We start from the raw sequence: 14,590 nt of genomic DNA on the forward strand, positions 1-14,590 counted from the left end.
CACTGTCACTTAATCACGGCTTGGTCAGAAGGGGGCAGTATTCAGTGGAACAGAGATCAGCCATGGCGGCTCTATGTAGAAGATAATGTTCCCTTTGATGGAAGACCCCACAGAGAGAGTCAGGAGCTCTGACCCCGTGTGGGTGAAAGGGACAGTGTGAGGATCAGGCCTGAGCTGATCCTCCTGCTCACACGCCGGAGGAATGCAGCAGTATGGAGGCGGTCTGGGAGAAAGTCAGTGATAAATATTGCAGACTTTCCTGAAATTACCGATGAAACCATCACACTTCCAGTCTATTATTTAAATAACATCTAGCTCTGATTCGTGATGGAGAGATGCCAGACACTGACAAGTCAGCGCTAATGGGGAAGAAAGTGCAACATTTCTGGAGACCTTGAAAAAGAAACTCAAAGCCTGCTTTTATTGATGTACGAACAGACTGATCCGAGATTTTGGAAGGGATGGTATCGTTCATACAATACTCATCATCAAAGCAAATTAAAATACAAAGGGACCTGAAATGGCTTTACAGCGACATGATGCCTTAATAAGTTACAACTGGACTGCTCACTAACTGCTTCCTTATTTCATGTTTTTTACAAAGTCTTCTCCTTTTTTGATTGAGGCTTTCAGTTCAGGAATGGCCTCGGCTATCATCTTCTCTTCAAAAGAGGAGAGTGTGCCAATGCCTAGATTCTTCTCGATGCCCTGTTTCTGCAAGAGGGGAGGAGGTACAATTTTACAATTAAAAGTAATTACACAAATAAATTTTAAAAATCTTTAATTTCACAATAAGTTTCCATGAATGAGCGTTATGGGAAAATCCAACTTGTAATTGCATCAATTCTGCTTAGGCTACACCTGTGGCTTCTGGGCAGCCTGCGGAGGGACCCGTGAATACCCAGGATGGGGGGTGCTCTGCCAGCTCAGGCCCCACATAGTCCCAGATTGGGATCTGGACTCTGTCACTCACTGCACATCCCCTGGGCAACTGCTTACACACCAAGTTTGTTTCCTAACCTGTAACAGGAGTGTGCTATCTACTCAGGGAGCCTGTGAGAACACCCGTGGCGACCGGGCATAGAAAGCACTTAGTAGCACCTGATGTCACCCTGATGCAGTGCACACCTCTGGGTTCTAGGCTCTTTCCCCAGTTGGTAAAGGACTGAAGAAACATTTTGCCATCCACCTGAGTCCACTGTAATAAAGGAGGTCAATGTCTGACATGAGGGGAATTAAGTGTTTGTCACCATCTCACCCCACAGCAGCCTCCACTCCCAGCTGCCTCCTCAGAAAGCCCTCCCTGACTCTACAGCTTATAGGTCTCACCACACTCTGCACACACCTGGGCTGAACTGGTTACTGAATTAACCAGTTCAGTGTCCATCTTTCCACCACAGAGCCTGAGGCCATGTCTTAGGGATCTTTGAACATCAAGGTGTACGTGGGAAGGGCCTCTTGGCATGTTGCTAAACTGTTTCTATGAAACGAAGCAACCTCACACCTGCCTGATTTCAGCAGCTGCCACGACATAAGACATGGAAACCTGGAGTGAGTGAGACCTATGGGTTTCTGTTCACTGCAGACTGGGTCAGAGTCCACTGGACCGGACACCTGACCAGCTGCCTGGTGCAGCCAGTAGTATGATCAGCTGAGCTCTGACCTGGACACGACAGTGTTAAGGGGACAAACTGTAGCACAGCCCAAGGAAAACCAGTGGGGCAAGGAGCAAGGTATCAGCCACAGCTGACTGGAAAATACAACAGCTGTGCCACATCTTCAGGCCTCACTGGGACAGGAATCAGGCCTGGTGGCCCCCAAGGTCAGAACAGGAATGAGTGAGTTATGAGCTACAGCGAGATGGCCTGCACGCTGGGGGAGGGAGGCCTCTTTCCAGACTGTCCCGGGCTGCCTTGAGATGGAACAAAGGTCTTATCAGGAAACACACCAGCTGTCAGACCCACAGGAGAGGAGGTTTACATGCCAGGAGGTTCCAGCCCCAGGGTGAGGCTTCTCCCTGCTCTCAATTCTGTGGTGTGCTTCCACCCTCAAAACCCCAAGCACATGCAGGTGGTGGGATGTAGGAAACTGCAACTACGGAGTGACTGGACCACGCAGAGTGTCCCTGTCTTTAGCACAGAGAACTCTCCTTGCCCGAAGGCCCAGGCCCCAGGATACATACCCCCAGCAGCAGCGGTGTGGAGAAATAGTGACAGTCCGTCTCTTGGGACTTAACAAAGGAACACTCGACAACTCCTTCCTTGCCATTCATCGCATCCACCAGGGAGAAGACAAACCGGGCCCCAGCATACGCCATGGACAGCGTGGCGGAGCCTAAGGGGACATGCGTGGGTTAGTCGAGCTGGCGCAGCTACCATAAAATCCAGGCGAGGCTGCCCCGCCAGCGGAAGGATCAGCAAAGCCTCCAGCTTTTAGTCAGAGAATTTAGGTCAGCATCTTTTAATTTTACAAACTCATGAATGGTAGGGTTAGCTTTGTGGCCTCAAACACTGGTCCACTTCAGGAAGCCGAGCTGCCGTGGCTTTCTTTCAAGTGAACATACGTGAATCTTAGAAGAGGCTTTCCTCCTTGCTCAGGCCCCTGGCAGTCGACAGCACCAACAGGGCCTCAGACATCAGCACCCACAGCGGCTGCCTCCCACAACCTACCAGTTCCCGCTTTTGCCTTCACCACCTCAGTGCCGGCCTCCTGGATCCGCCCAGTGAGGGTTGTCAGCTGGTCCTGGGGAAAGTCCACCTTGGGGGTACACTGCAAGCCAAAGCCACAGAGGCCACGTGAGCAGGTCTGGGCGCCCGGCAAGCCCCTCCCTCCACTCACGGCAGCTCCCTCCCATTGCTGAGACCTGGGAAACCAACACCTTTTCTTTAAAGAAAAAGTCTACCTTGTTGGGAGGTGTAGACAGTTGCCTGCTCAATTTAAAATAACTTTACATTTTGGACTCATTTTACACTTAAGAGAAAAGCTGTAAAAATTGGCGCCCAGATTTCCCTCTCCCGGCTTACTCTGCTCTTAACATCTGATAACCACAGTGCAATTATGAAGAACAGGTAATTACAACTGGTCCATGTTAGCCAGCATACAGCCCATATTCAAATTTCCTCAACTTTCCTAGCTGTCCCTCTTCCGTCCCAGGTTCCCACGCAGGGCCACCTTCCCACCAGTCACTAGGCTGCAGTCTGCTCTCTCACAGTCCCTCCATCGGCCCCTGTCTTTCCCGACACTGGTCAAGAGTACTGGGCAGTTGCTTTGTACAGTGTCCATCAATTTGGACTTGTAAGATACTTTTTGTACGGTTATATATTTCTGGCAAGACCACCACAAATACTTTGTTCTCAGTGTATCACACTCAGGGGCCATGGGGTTAATTCACCTTGTTTCTACTAATTTTTAAACAAAGCAGCTTTGCCTGCTCTGACCTGACCAGGAAGCAGAGATGTTTCTCCCACGAGTTTTCACTGCACTGGAGTCGGGCCCTCAGAGCCCCTCCTGACCTCACTCACTCCCACAGTGAGGAGCCCTAACTGCAGCCCCACAGGAATCCTTTCAAAATACAGCAGACGGTTGAATCTTCATCAGTGTCTCCAGTTCCTCCCAGGGAGCCTCCTGAAGTGCTCACGACCCTCAGACTTCCCAGCAAGGTAACATACCTGAGAGATCAGGGGGATGATGGTCTTTCCAGCATGGCCGCCAATGACTGGAACATTGACTCGAGCTGGATCCAAACCCTGGTCACCAAAGTGGAAGTGTGATGCATTTATGACAAGTATTTGAGTATAAAACGAGCCATATCCCCACCAGCACCAATACTAGAAAAACCCGCAGAACTCAGGACAAAGTAAGGAAACCAGAAGAGACTCCGACTCCAGCTGTGCTTTGCTCTCCTACCACGGCCCCACCACATGCGGTGAAGAGACACTCATCTGGCGAGTCACTACGAGGTTCCCTCTGTACAATGAGCAGCAAACTGCCTCCTTGTAGGGCTCCTCCCAAAGCTGGCCCCCATCACTCTGTTATCTCCTCAGAAGCTGAGGATGACTGGCCTCTCCCCCACAGCTCATGTACAAGATGTCCCCACACCACCACAGATAGTGAGTCAAATGCTCTTTTCCTTATTTTACAGCAAAATTCAAGATGATTCTAGGAAACATAGGGGTGAGAAGTCTGTCAACTCAAACAGTAAACAGGATAGAACAAAACTGAGTTGTAAGGGGTCAAAACACCAAGGTTCCTTCTCAGGTCTCTTGCTGGGAAAGGCTGACTCCTTTGTTAAGCTGGAGGCACAATGCCTCCAAGAGTCTGTGAACCAGACAAACAGAAGGATCTGGTAGGAGTTATGGGAGGTGAGCAGTCGCAGGCTTGGCACCAGCCTTGCCCAGGAAGGGAGACCCAGCAGGACCTGGCTGAAGGAGCAGGACGCTCATCTGGCACTGCAGCTCTTACCTTCAGTTCTGCAACGAAACTGTTGGCTCTGACGATGTCCAGTGTCGTCACCCCGAAGATTTTGTTAGGGTTGTATACTCCATGTTTCTTGAAAATTTCTGCTGTGATTGGGATGGTGGAGTTAACCTAGTAATAAACCCAGAGAGCATTATTTGCCCTGTAGTCTGAGAGCAGAGACAGGCAACAAAGGGAAAAATCTTTTTGCCAAACTATTAACAAGTTCTGAAAGGCCAGATTAAACAGGCCTGGTAGCTGTGTTTATAGGCAAAGCCATCTTCATGATGGAAAGGTCACAGTGGGCAGACTTCCCACTCTGAGAGAACGCCCCTGTCACCCTCCATGGCAACAAACAAACCCTTCATTGCAGCAGGCACCCTTCCCCATGGGTGACAGGTCTCTGAGCCCACAGGTCAAAAATGCATGTGACCCCCCAACTATCAATTTTAAAATGTGATGAGGGCTCCACAAGGCACCTTTAGCTCCAGCTGGAGCTTACACCTCAGTGTACCTTCCTGATGAACAGACAGCATGGGGAAAAAGCTCAGCTGGCCTAGGGTCAAGCCCCAGCTCTGTCACTCTGCATGGTAATCCTGAGCAAGTTACCTCAACTTCCTAGGACTTGGGTTTTATCTGTAACATGAGGGACACAACTACTCATGAGGTTGTGATGATTTAATAACTTAATATATGGCAAGTGTTCGGCACAGTACCTGGTATCTAGAAAGAATACAATAAAAACAAAACAAGACAGCAGGATTTATATGAGGCCAAAGTGAGTCATCAACAGAAGTGGTTGCTTTCTACTTCTGACAAGTTGCCCAGATGAAGTGGGATCCTGCTCTCAGAGGCCAGGGACACAACCTCTGGGTGTTTATCAGTGGCCATGTCCCTTGGTCAACATTGCTGTCACGCACTTTCACCCAGATCCTTGTCACACACAGGACTAGAACCCAGTCAACCAGGAGTGAGGCATGGAGAGGGCTGCTGGTAGACACAGCTCAAGGCCCTGCAAAGGGCAGGAACGGAGGGCACAGCTGACCTCTCGGGGTGTGTGTGCATGTGTGTGTGTGGTTGTTCAGCATTCAGTTTTGGAAATAAAGAATAAATTCCTTGCAAAAACCAGAGAGCAGAGCCCAGGAGGCTGTGCATGAGATGATGTGTGACAGGGAACCAGGAACTGCAAACCCTAAGCAGAGCAGAGGAGGAGTTAACAGGCTAACGCCATCACTGCTGAAAGGAGCCTTAAAAATGGACTTACTTTCTAGGGGGAGAAACCAGGATATAGAGAGGGGAAGTGATCTGCCTGAATGAAAGCACACAGTTGGTGGGAAAACCAGGTTAAAACACATGCTTAGTTCATCCAATTTATCCAGTTGAGCACATTAATCTGCTTATCTTCCCTACACGCATACTACCGTACAGCTACTGTGAGTCTTCAGCACAGGACCCAGTAGCACTCACCGGATTTGCAATGATGCAAATATTGGCCTCAGGACAGTGCTGGGCACAGGCACTAGCCAGGGTGGCCACAATTGTGGCGTTGGTGTTGAATAGGTCATCCCGTGTCATGCCTGCGAACAATAAAACTCAAGATTTTCACAAAACATACCAAGTTTCCAAATACCTACCAAGTGCCTATATGGATGTTACAGGTAATTCAAACATTAGTGGGACACGGTCCTGTCCCGAGTAAGTCTATCTCTTGGGGAAAACAATCCAGTGTGATAAGTGCCCAAGGGGTTTGTGGGGGTGGAGCATGGGGAGGAGAACAGGGAGGGTGTTGTCTGAGGAGCAGCGGAGCAGCGGAGCAGCATCCAGGATCCACGGTGGAGGGGAGGTCCATGCACAAAATGTGTGCACAGAAGCACAAGAGGCTGGGCTGTGGAGAAACCCTACAGACTCGAGGAGGGTGATAAATGCTGCGCCAAGAAAGGCATTTGATCTTTATCCACAGCCAGTGGGGAGCCTTTGGAATTTTTCTGAAGTAGAGACAATGGCTAGATGCATTTTGAATAGAGAGTGACTTCCTCACCTGTGTTGCAGAAGATGCTAGGCAAGGCTTTCAGACACATACCTGGTTTTCGCGGGACTCCCGCTGGGATAACCACCACATCACAACCCTTCAGGCAGTCTGGCAGCTGCTCAGGCCCAAGGTAGCCTAGAAGAAAGCCCCCATGATGGCTCCTTCACCTTTTTGTTCCAGAGTGGCTGGCACCTCTGTGGGGACACTACCTGGGAAGGATGCTCCCCTACCCCACCCCTGGAGCCTGGGGTCCAGTGCCAACCACGAGGCTCCCAGAGAGGCTGCAAGGCCCACGTTTGAAGAGATTCCTTCTCTTGACTACTGGAAATCTGACAATTTCAGCTTGCAGGAATGTTCCCCTCCAGCCTCCACCTGCCCTGGCCCCTGCTTCAGGGACGAAGCCTCCAGTTTCCACAAAACCAAACCAAGTAAGCTCCTTGTCTTCATCTGCTTCAGCTCCCTGTCCAAAGAGCTGCTCCTCCCACTCCATGATCATATCAACCAAAGCTCATCTCAGGGTCAGATCAGAAGGCAGGCTGAAGGCCATGAAAGAAAACTCCTCTGCTGATAAACCAGGACTCTAAATACTAGTATCTATTTTGTTTACTCTTATCTTCCAAGGGAAAAAAGGTCTATTTTCAAAGACTTCAGGGAAATTTGCTCCAATGACCAAAATCTGCTTTGACTTTGCTACCTTTTTCCTTGCTGCAGAAGCTTTCCGGAACTCACACACACAGCCCAAAAGAATACGAGCGATCAGAGGGATCACGGAGGCACAGTCCTCCTGAGTGGGTCACGCCACCTGAAGACGTGTAAATACCACCAGAGGGGGCGTTCTCACACACTGTCGGTAGAGACGGACATTAGTACGGCCTTTCTGGACGGCAATTTGGTACTTTACAGTAAAAGCTTTAGAACAGCCACACTAGTTCTACTTTTAGGACTCTGAGAAACAAGATGTCAAGATGAAGGTGTTTATCACAGCTTATATATTTATAGTAGAGCAAAACAGGAAAATAGCTGATGGTCAACAGCATTGATATAACACTGAATCAAAGACAAATCATAGTACAACTTTAAAAATGATTTGACTAAGAACCTGGTAACATGGAGAAATGTTGCTATACTGTGAAGGTAACATAAGCAGGATATACAATTAGACAGTAACTCTGAATTATTTCTTGGATGATGTATCTGTATTTACTTAATAGGAAAGACAGATCTTCCTAAGAAGAGAAGGCTGTGCTTTGGAGAAGCTGGCCACAGTGCCGCTGGGGTGGAGGCTGGTCCCTGGCCGGGAGGGTGGCCACAGCACACGGGGGAACAGCATTCCGACTACACCCCCCCCCCCCCAGCTGGAGGAACCCAACAGCAACCTTTCCCCATCTTCCTACTACTTTTTAAACTGGGGAGAATTAAAAATGGGAATATTAGACCACCTTTGTTTTTCTGAAAGACACTATAGAAATTTTTATAGGCTAAAGTCTAAGAAGACCTAATCATTTGTAAAATTTAATTCTAAAATGAATGTGGAAACTCCGGGTCTCTGAACATTCAGTTTCATCTAAGAATCGTACCCTACAGCTTGTATCAGGTCCACTGGGGAGGAGAGAAGCTGACTCTCTAGGGTCAGTGTGCCCAGTACCTTTTACAGTTGCTCGGGTCTCGATGTGGCTCAGGTCCGCCGCCACTCCGGGAGTGTGAGCAATATCGTAGAGAGTCAGGCGGCTTACCAAGGGGCTGTTCTTCAAGAGAAGTGAGAGGGGCTGCCCGATTCCTCCAGAAGCCCCCAGCACAGCTACTTTAGCATTGCTCTAAAAAGAGGCACAGAGGAAGGACTCTTAAGTGGGAATCAGCACTGAAAAGATTCACACAGTGTCCTGCAGAACAGTGCACTGGGCCTCTTCTACTGCAGCAGTGCCCAAGGATGACACAATCGTGTTTCTACCAGTTCAAAGGTCCAGTTTCCTTTGAAGTTCAGAGGCTGGCTGTAGGAAAATGGGGATCTGGGGTCTGTACTCCAGACACTCCGACAGATGACAAACTTGACTCACTCAGGCAGCTGGGCTGGCAACAGCAGTCTTACCTTTAGCCTGTAAACAAACACTGAGCACCTACCAACATGCCAGTCATTGTACTTGGAGCTGCAGGAACGAAAAAGACCCCTGCTTGCCCTGGAGGAGTGAAGAGCTCTAACACAAGTGTTGTGTGCAAGATGGGGTGCATAGGGGGTGGGCAATCGGAGGATTCCATCAGCTGCACAGTCATGGCTGGAGCCTCGGGCAGGATCAGGAGGGATGTGTATCTTGAAAAGGCTCCTTCCCTTTCAGGTAGGTCAGAGCTGCAGCCACGAGTGCCTATGCCCCCCAATGGCATCTACCAGAATCAGCTGCTGAGCTAACGGGACTACAGAGGCCAGGGGCCTGGAAGGAGGATGGGGCTTAGGCTTGTGTATTCTTACCAAATTACCCAGGTGATTTGACACTGACCCAATTGTGAGAATCACTGCTCCCCACCAAGCTAAGAACAACAAGTAGCAGGTAGCTATGGGCGTGTAGGCTGGAACAGTTAATAAAGGGGTATAGCTTAGTGAAGTCACTGGCCCCCTGGAGTGCAGGGTCCAAGGAGACTAGACCGTTTCACTGACATCTAAAAGGCCAGAGCTCTTAAGAATTTGTATCAGTTTATCAGTCAACTTACTGGAACTTAAGTCAAAAGACGTGGCTTTCACCAGCCACTTCAGAGGTAAGTATATCTCACTGGCATCACCTAATTCCAGTCACTTTTTAAAAAACGGCTTCCTTGAGATGTATTTTCCATACATGATTTCCATAGTGCAATTCACTCTTCATTCTCTTAAAATTTACAATCCAATGATGTTTAGTATACTGACAGAGCTGTTCAACTATCACCCCAAACCCATTAGCATTCAGCCCCATTTCCCTACCCTGGCAACCACCGATCTACTTTCCATTTCTATGGTTTACTTTCCATCTCTATGGACTTGCGTTTGCTTATTTGGGAGTTTTCACATATAAATAGAAGCATACAGTATGTGGCCTTTTGTGTTGGCTTCTTTCACTTAGCATCATGTTTCCAAGGTTCATCCATGTTGGAGCATGCCTGCATTCTCCATTCCTTTTTACGGCTGAACAACATTCCATTGTACAGAGAGGCCACATTTTGTTTATCATTCATCAGCTGATGGACACTTGGGTTGTGGCCACCTTTTGGCTGTTTTAAGTAGTGCTGTTATGAATATTCATACACAAGTTTTTATGTGGCTATGTTTTTTAATTCTCTTGGATACATGCCGAGGAGTGGAATTTATGGATCATGTGGCAACTCCATGTTTAACCTTTTGAGAACTGTGAGGATGCTCTCCAAAGCGGTTGCCTAGTCATCCTTTAAGGCTCAACTACAATTCAACAGGCTCCAACTTCCTACATGCCACATGCCAGACTGACTTGCCAGCGCCCATGACAAGCCCCACAAACTGAAAATCCAAACAAACTGAACAGCATCTAGTGTGACAAGTGCTGCAGAGGGAGACACTCGGAAGAGCAGCAGAAAACGACAGAATAAGCTCTGTTACAGGGGCTTTTGAAGGATGAGCAGGAGTTTACCAGGTGGATGCTTGGGGGAGGAGATATGTATGGAATATAGCTGACTGAGGGAGGCAGTCCTCCACAGCTTGAGTGTTGTTTAACATGAGGAAGGAAGAAGGTAGGGCCAGAGCTGAGGGTCCAGCACAGCATATGTGGTCCCTCTGGGCAATGGGGAACCACTGAAAAGCCACCAAAGTTGGGAAGAACATGACCAGATCTGTTTTATGAAGATATGAGGCAGAGTGGAAGATGGACTGTAAATACACAGAATGGAGGGAGATGACCGCAATAGCCCAGGCGTGATCCAAGGGTGGGATGAAGGCGGCAGCAGCAAGAGGGACTGGCGGGTAATGAGTGATTTGAGGAATAGTACCAACAGATTTAAGTCGCCTCCCTTCCCTTCTTCTTCCATTCAAATGGCGAACAGAGAGGAATCGGGATGACAACTTGTTGGCCTGAGTAGACAACACTGCCTTTAAGCAAGAGCGGGAACTGAGGCGGGAGGTAAGGGGCTTAGCAGGAAGGATAATGAATTGTTTTGCATGTTGGGTCTGAGCCACTTGAAACAACCAGACAGACACACACCAGAGCCAAGCAGGGTGAAGGCTTGGTCTGGAGGTCATGAGCATCTGCACTGGGATGAATAGAAGTGATGGATGAGGCACGAATGGGAAGAGCACTAGGGACAGAACCCTGTGGACACCATTTGAGGAAGGGGAGTCTGTGAAGGATGGTGACCAAATGGGACTGAAGGCCACGTCCACCCCAGCCACTTGAAACAACTAATTTAATGACTGCTTCTTGGTCTCCCTGTCCTGTGAGGCACAGACCTTGCTATAATGATGCTCTGCCTGAAAACTCAAGCCACCCAGCAGCCTCATTGACTGGGGACACAAAGTGCTAACAGCTGGACATTTATCAGCTCTGCTCCGCAGCAGGCAGAGCAAAGTCTTTCCTCAATTCATTCTCACAGCTCTAGTAAGTGATATTAACAGACCCATTTTACAGGTGAGGAACTGAAGCACAGTCATTACAAGCCCAGGCTCACAAAGATAGCAGTTTGGGCTTAAAAGAAAAAAGAACAAAAAAGATAGACTTAGAGCTATTCTAAGCCCTGCCCTAAAGCTCACTCCTATTATCCAAAGGGCACCCTTCCCCCTAAATTCCACTCACTGCCTAAAAGCTTCCAGCCAACCTCAGAGAGCTGTTTCTAATCTAAACTAACAAAAGAGAAGGGGCCTATTCCTCCCAGGCTGGCAGCTGCCAGGGAAGGAGACAAACTGAGAAAGTAGCAGATGCAAGAACTCAGAGCACTGTGTGTGGTCATCCAGGGATGTGTCCACTCTGGATCCTTGCACTGTCACTGCATGTTGTATTTTACAGCCAATGATGCTGGTAATAACAGACTCTGGCTGCCAAAAACAAAAACCAAGCCAAAACCAAACCAAGACCAAACCAAACCAAAACAAAAGACACCCAATGGTCATCTGCCTAAGGAAGCTAAAACTCTAAAAGCATATACTATGACTAAAATTTGCATTTTTTAAAAATTGGTTTAAAGGTAGACCCTTGACTTCCCAGAAAACGTAACTAGGGAGACCAACCCAGAACCAATAACTGCAATGATTGCTCCTACATCTTGTCCCTAATCCTAGGGACTTCCAAATTCCAACTCCACATTCCCAGTTGTTAGGCATTCCCATGGCCCCACAAATCCAACTGCCTAAATCACTTAATCCTCCCTACCTCTCCCACCCCTGTTCCACACAGAACTTGTGTTCTCCCAAATTCAAACCTTTAGAACCATTTTCTGCCTCTTTCCTAATTAGACACCCAGTTAGGCCATGGAGGACTGGGCATCTCTAGCCTCTTCCTAGCCTGCCCAATTTCCATTCCAATTCCACTGTCCAACTTAGGTTCTCAGCTCCACCTCCAAACCATCCTTTCTTCCTAAAATTCAAAGTTTGAGTTGTTTCACTCCCTTGCTCAAAAAGCTCAAGTTCCTCATGTCCCGATTACTCTGCCTGGTTTCCAAGGCTGACCAGGGTAGTAGTTCCATTGCAGGGAGCACAAGACAATCCCAACGGGGTGGAGGATGAAAATGTCAAAATTTGTGTTTTTATCTGAAGAATAAAACTCTACTAAGAAACAGACTCATCTGGTGCCCTCACTCGGGTCCCTGGGTGGGCTAGTCCCATACTGTAAAGGGAACACAAGACTGGGGAGGACGGCATGACCTCCTCACTCTGCTTTGTGCTGAGATGTTATTGTTTATAACAAGATTTCATCAACTTAGTTAGCATTTATAAAACAGTCCTTACGTGGTGAGAACTCTACCTTGAGGTCAGAATCTCTGGCATTGCGAGGTTAGCTCATGGCAAGAGATGTCTCAGAACTTGCTGACCTTTTCTGCCTTGAGGAGTAATTGTTAACAATGCCCTGAGTCGAAATTGGATTGGATACATAGTAACAAATTTGCTTTTAATGCGGGTTTATTGCCGTTTGTTTTTATTAAAGCTCTATTCTTTGTTATAACATGTATTAGTACATCTATGTAGAAATAAATGCCTTGAGGCTGTGTGCTCCTTACATTTCCTGGAAAGGATAGAGGCTCTAAAGTCTCTAGACCAATGTACCATTTGGTGCAAACTCTTCTTTCTGACTTACGCAACTGCCTTCTCCATGTCTCCACTTGTGTCCAACAGGCATTTTAAACTCAGCATATCCCAAACTGAGCTCTTCCTCCCCTGGCTCAAACCCACTCTTTTCCAGCAGCCTCTCCCATCTCAGCAAACAGCAACTCCAAAGCCTGTAGCTCCTCTCTCTCACACCCGTCATCCAATGTCAGTGAACCCCCGTGGGTTTAGTTTGCTCAGTTCCCTTCTCCCACCCTTCAGCATGTCTTCATCACCTCCACCTGCCCTAAGTTTACTCACTTGGGCCTACCTCCCCTGCCACTTCACTCACTTTGCATCAGCTGTAGCATCCAGCACAGTTCTTGGCAAGAATGGATATTCAATGTATTTATTGGTATATTTTTCAAATGACTGAATGCACAGGGCAGAAGCTAAATGAGCATCAGGAATCTCCTTTAATGATCGCCTCCTTTTGCATGCGGTGCTTAAGAAGCAATGTGGGCATCTCCTAGGTTCTCAAACTTTGGTTGTATTAGAACCACTTGGGGCACTTGGTAAATACAGAGACCCAAGTGCTGCCCTCCTTCAGTAAGCCCGGGCCTCTGTTCTTTATTAGGTTTCTGGTGATTTTGACACACAACAGAGTTTGAGAACCACTTTCCCAAAAAAAGATGGCTAAAAATAGCTTAGGCCTAAGTACTCCCAGGCCAAGCCCTGCACTGTTATAACAACACCTGGGGGCAGGCCCAATCCACCCACTGCAGGAAGGATCCGTCAAAATGATCCTTAAGAGTAAGCAGAATCTTCAGGTTTTTAGAATGAAGACTTGGTGATCCAAAAGCCACAGACAGCGGTGCTGAGAGCTAAATTTTAATGCTCTGACTACATGTGTAACCTTGGACCAGTTTCCTACCCTCCGTACCTAAACTATCTCCGTAGGCACACTATCATCTGCACGGATGCTACAGGAGGAATAACATGAGTCAAACAACTATGAAAAGTTGCATAAAAACAAATTACTTTGGGCCCTAGAGTCCTGGCTTCCTGACCTTGACGGCACTCCTTGGCCTGCACTCGGCGAAAAGCAGGCCCTCTGGGGGACCTGGGGGCGAGCTGAGGAGCTCGGAGAAGCACACCGGCCCTGGAGCTGGGGCACCTACCCCTCTCCCGGGCTTTCCCTCCCGCATTTCCCGCCGGTATCAGGGCCGGCCCAAGGCGCCACAGCCGCTGGCCAGTACCGGGCGGCCCTGCGGTACAGCTGGCCCGGGGATCAAGGCTGCTAGCGAGCCAGAAATGCACGTGGCCCTGGCCGAGGGCCTCGCCTGCAGGCAGCCCCTCATCGGGCCTACCTGGGCCGAGGTGCTGAAGCTGCGGCGGACAGCAGCGCCGAAAGGCCGGGCGAGTGCGCAGAGCATGGCTGGGGCGGCGGAGGCGCAGACAGGCAGGAAAAGGAGCTGAAAAAGGGCAGATGACTCCAACGACCTCCAGGCTGCGCAGAGCCTCTGGGCTCCGCTTCCGGCCCAACTTCCGTCCCCACCTCTCAGATCTCGCGGTAACACGCCACTTCCGGGCTGTGCAGGAGAAAGACGGAGGGGCACGTTATGCTCCGTGGGAGCGCAGTTCTGGGCTCGGTCGTAACGCGCGTCAAATTTTGTGCGGCTGGTGGGGGAGACGCGGTCGGAGTGGGAGGGAGAGTCGGCACCCGAGAGGTGGAAGAGGACAGGCTTTAGGCTGGAAGAGCCTTAGAGGAGCCGTATTCCAGGTGGGGCTCCAGACAGGCCCTGACAGGGAGACCGGCCAAGGTCGTCAGCGGGTCTGGTGTAGCTGGTGCGGTCCGCCCCTGACCTAAGCCAAACCTAATC

The 14,590-nt window shown here is 49.1% G+C and overlaps 2 protein-coding genes across 11 annotated transcripts in view; one reads left to right on the plus strand and one right to left on the minus strand.

Annotated features, from left to right (window-relative positions):
• Positions 1-394: 394 nt before the first annotated feature.
• On the minus strand, positions 395-14,254 carry MDH2 (malate dehydrogenase 2). 3 transcript variants are annotated; one of them, XM_017654030.3, is made up of 9 exons: positions 14,078-14,254; positions 8,130-8,298; positions 6,536-6,619; positions 5,923-6,032; positions 4,462-4,587; positions 3,669-3,746; positions 2,670-2,769; positions 2,183-2,334; positions 395-714 (listed from the first exon to the last, which is right to left on the minus strand). In XM_017654030.3, exons 1-9 carry the CDS (start codon positions 14,141-14,143, stop codon positions 583-585), a joined length of 1,017 nt encoding a protein of 338 aa, XP_017509519.1. In that variant the 5' UTR covers positions 14,144-14,254; the 3' UTR covers positions 395-582. The 3 variants fall into 3 exon arrangements, with proteins under 3 accessions (XP_017509519.1, XP_036858551.1, XP_036858550.1); XM_037002655.2 differs by having other exon boundaries at positions 685-1,912; XM_037002656.2 differs by lacking the exon at positions 8,130-8,298 and having other exon boundaries at positions 14,078-14,211.
• STYXL1 (serine/threonine/tyrosine interacting like 1) overlaps positions 14,197-14,590 on the plus strand; it is a 76,092-nt gene continuing 75,698 nt past the window's right edge. For 2 of the 8 annotated variants that reach the window (XM_037002654.2, XM_037002652.2), the window contains exon 1: positions 14,326-14,490. Coding sequence is in view for 1 of the 8 variants with exons in the window: in XM_037002647.2 (XP_036858542.1) it covers positions 14,197-14,490 (294 nt within the window). In the remaining 7 variants the exon portion in view is untranslated. Of the gene's footprint in view, positions 14,491-14,590 lie in introns of all 8 variants that reach the window. The other 6 variants (XM_037002648.2, XM_037002651.2, XM_037002649.2 and 3 more) reach the window with 4 other exon arrangements.

The sequence above is a fragment of the Manis javanica genome, chromosome 10 (assembly GCF_040802235.1).
Source record: "Manis javanica isolate MJ-LG chromosome 10, MJ_LKY, whole genome shotgun sequence".
Classification (NCBI taxonomy): domain Eukaryota; kingdom Metazoa; phylum Chordata; class Mammalia; order Pholidota; family Manidae; genus Manis; species Manis javanica.

What these genes read in the sequence shown, in the direction of transcription:
- MDH2 (XM_017654030.3), bottom strand. Translation starts at nt 14,143, where the DNA reads ATGCTCTGCGCACTCGCCCGGCCTTTCGGCGCTGCTGTCCGCCGCAGC. An exon ending in TTTGCATCATTGCAAATCCG is followed by an intron (nt 4,588 to 5,922) that starts GTGAGTGCTACT and finishes GTTTATTACTAG; the next exon opens with GTTAACTCCACCATCCCAAT. An exon ending in GTTTCGTTGCAGAACTGAAG is followed by an intron (nt 3,747 to 4,461) that starts GTAAGAGCTGCA and finishes TTTGGTGACCAG; the next exon opens with GGTTTGGATCCAGCTCGAGT.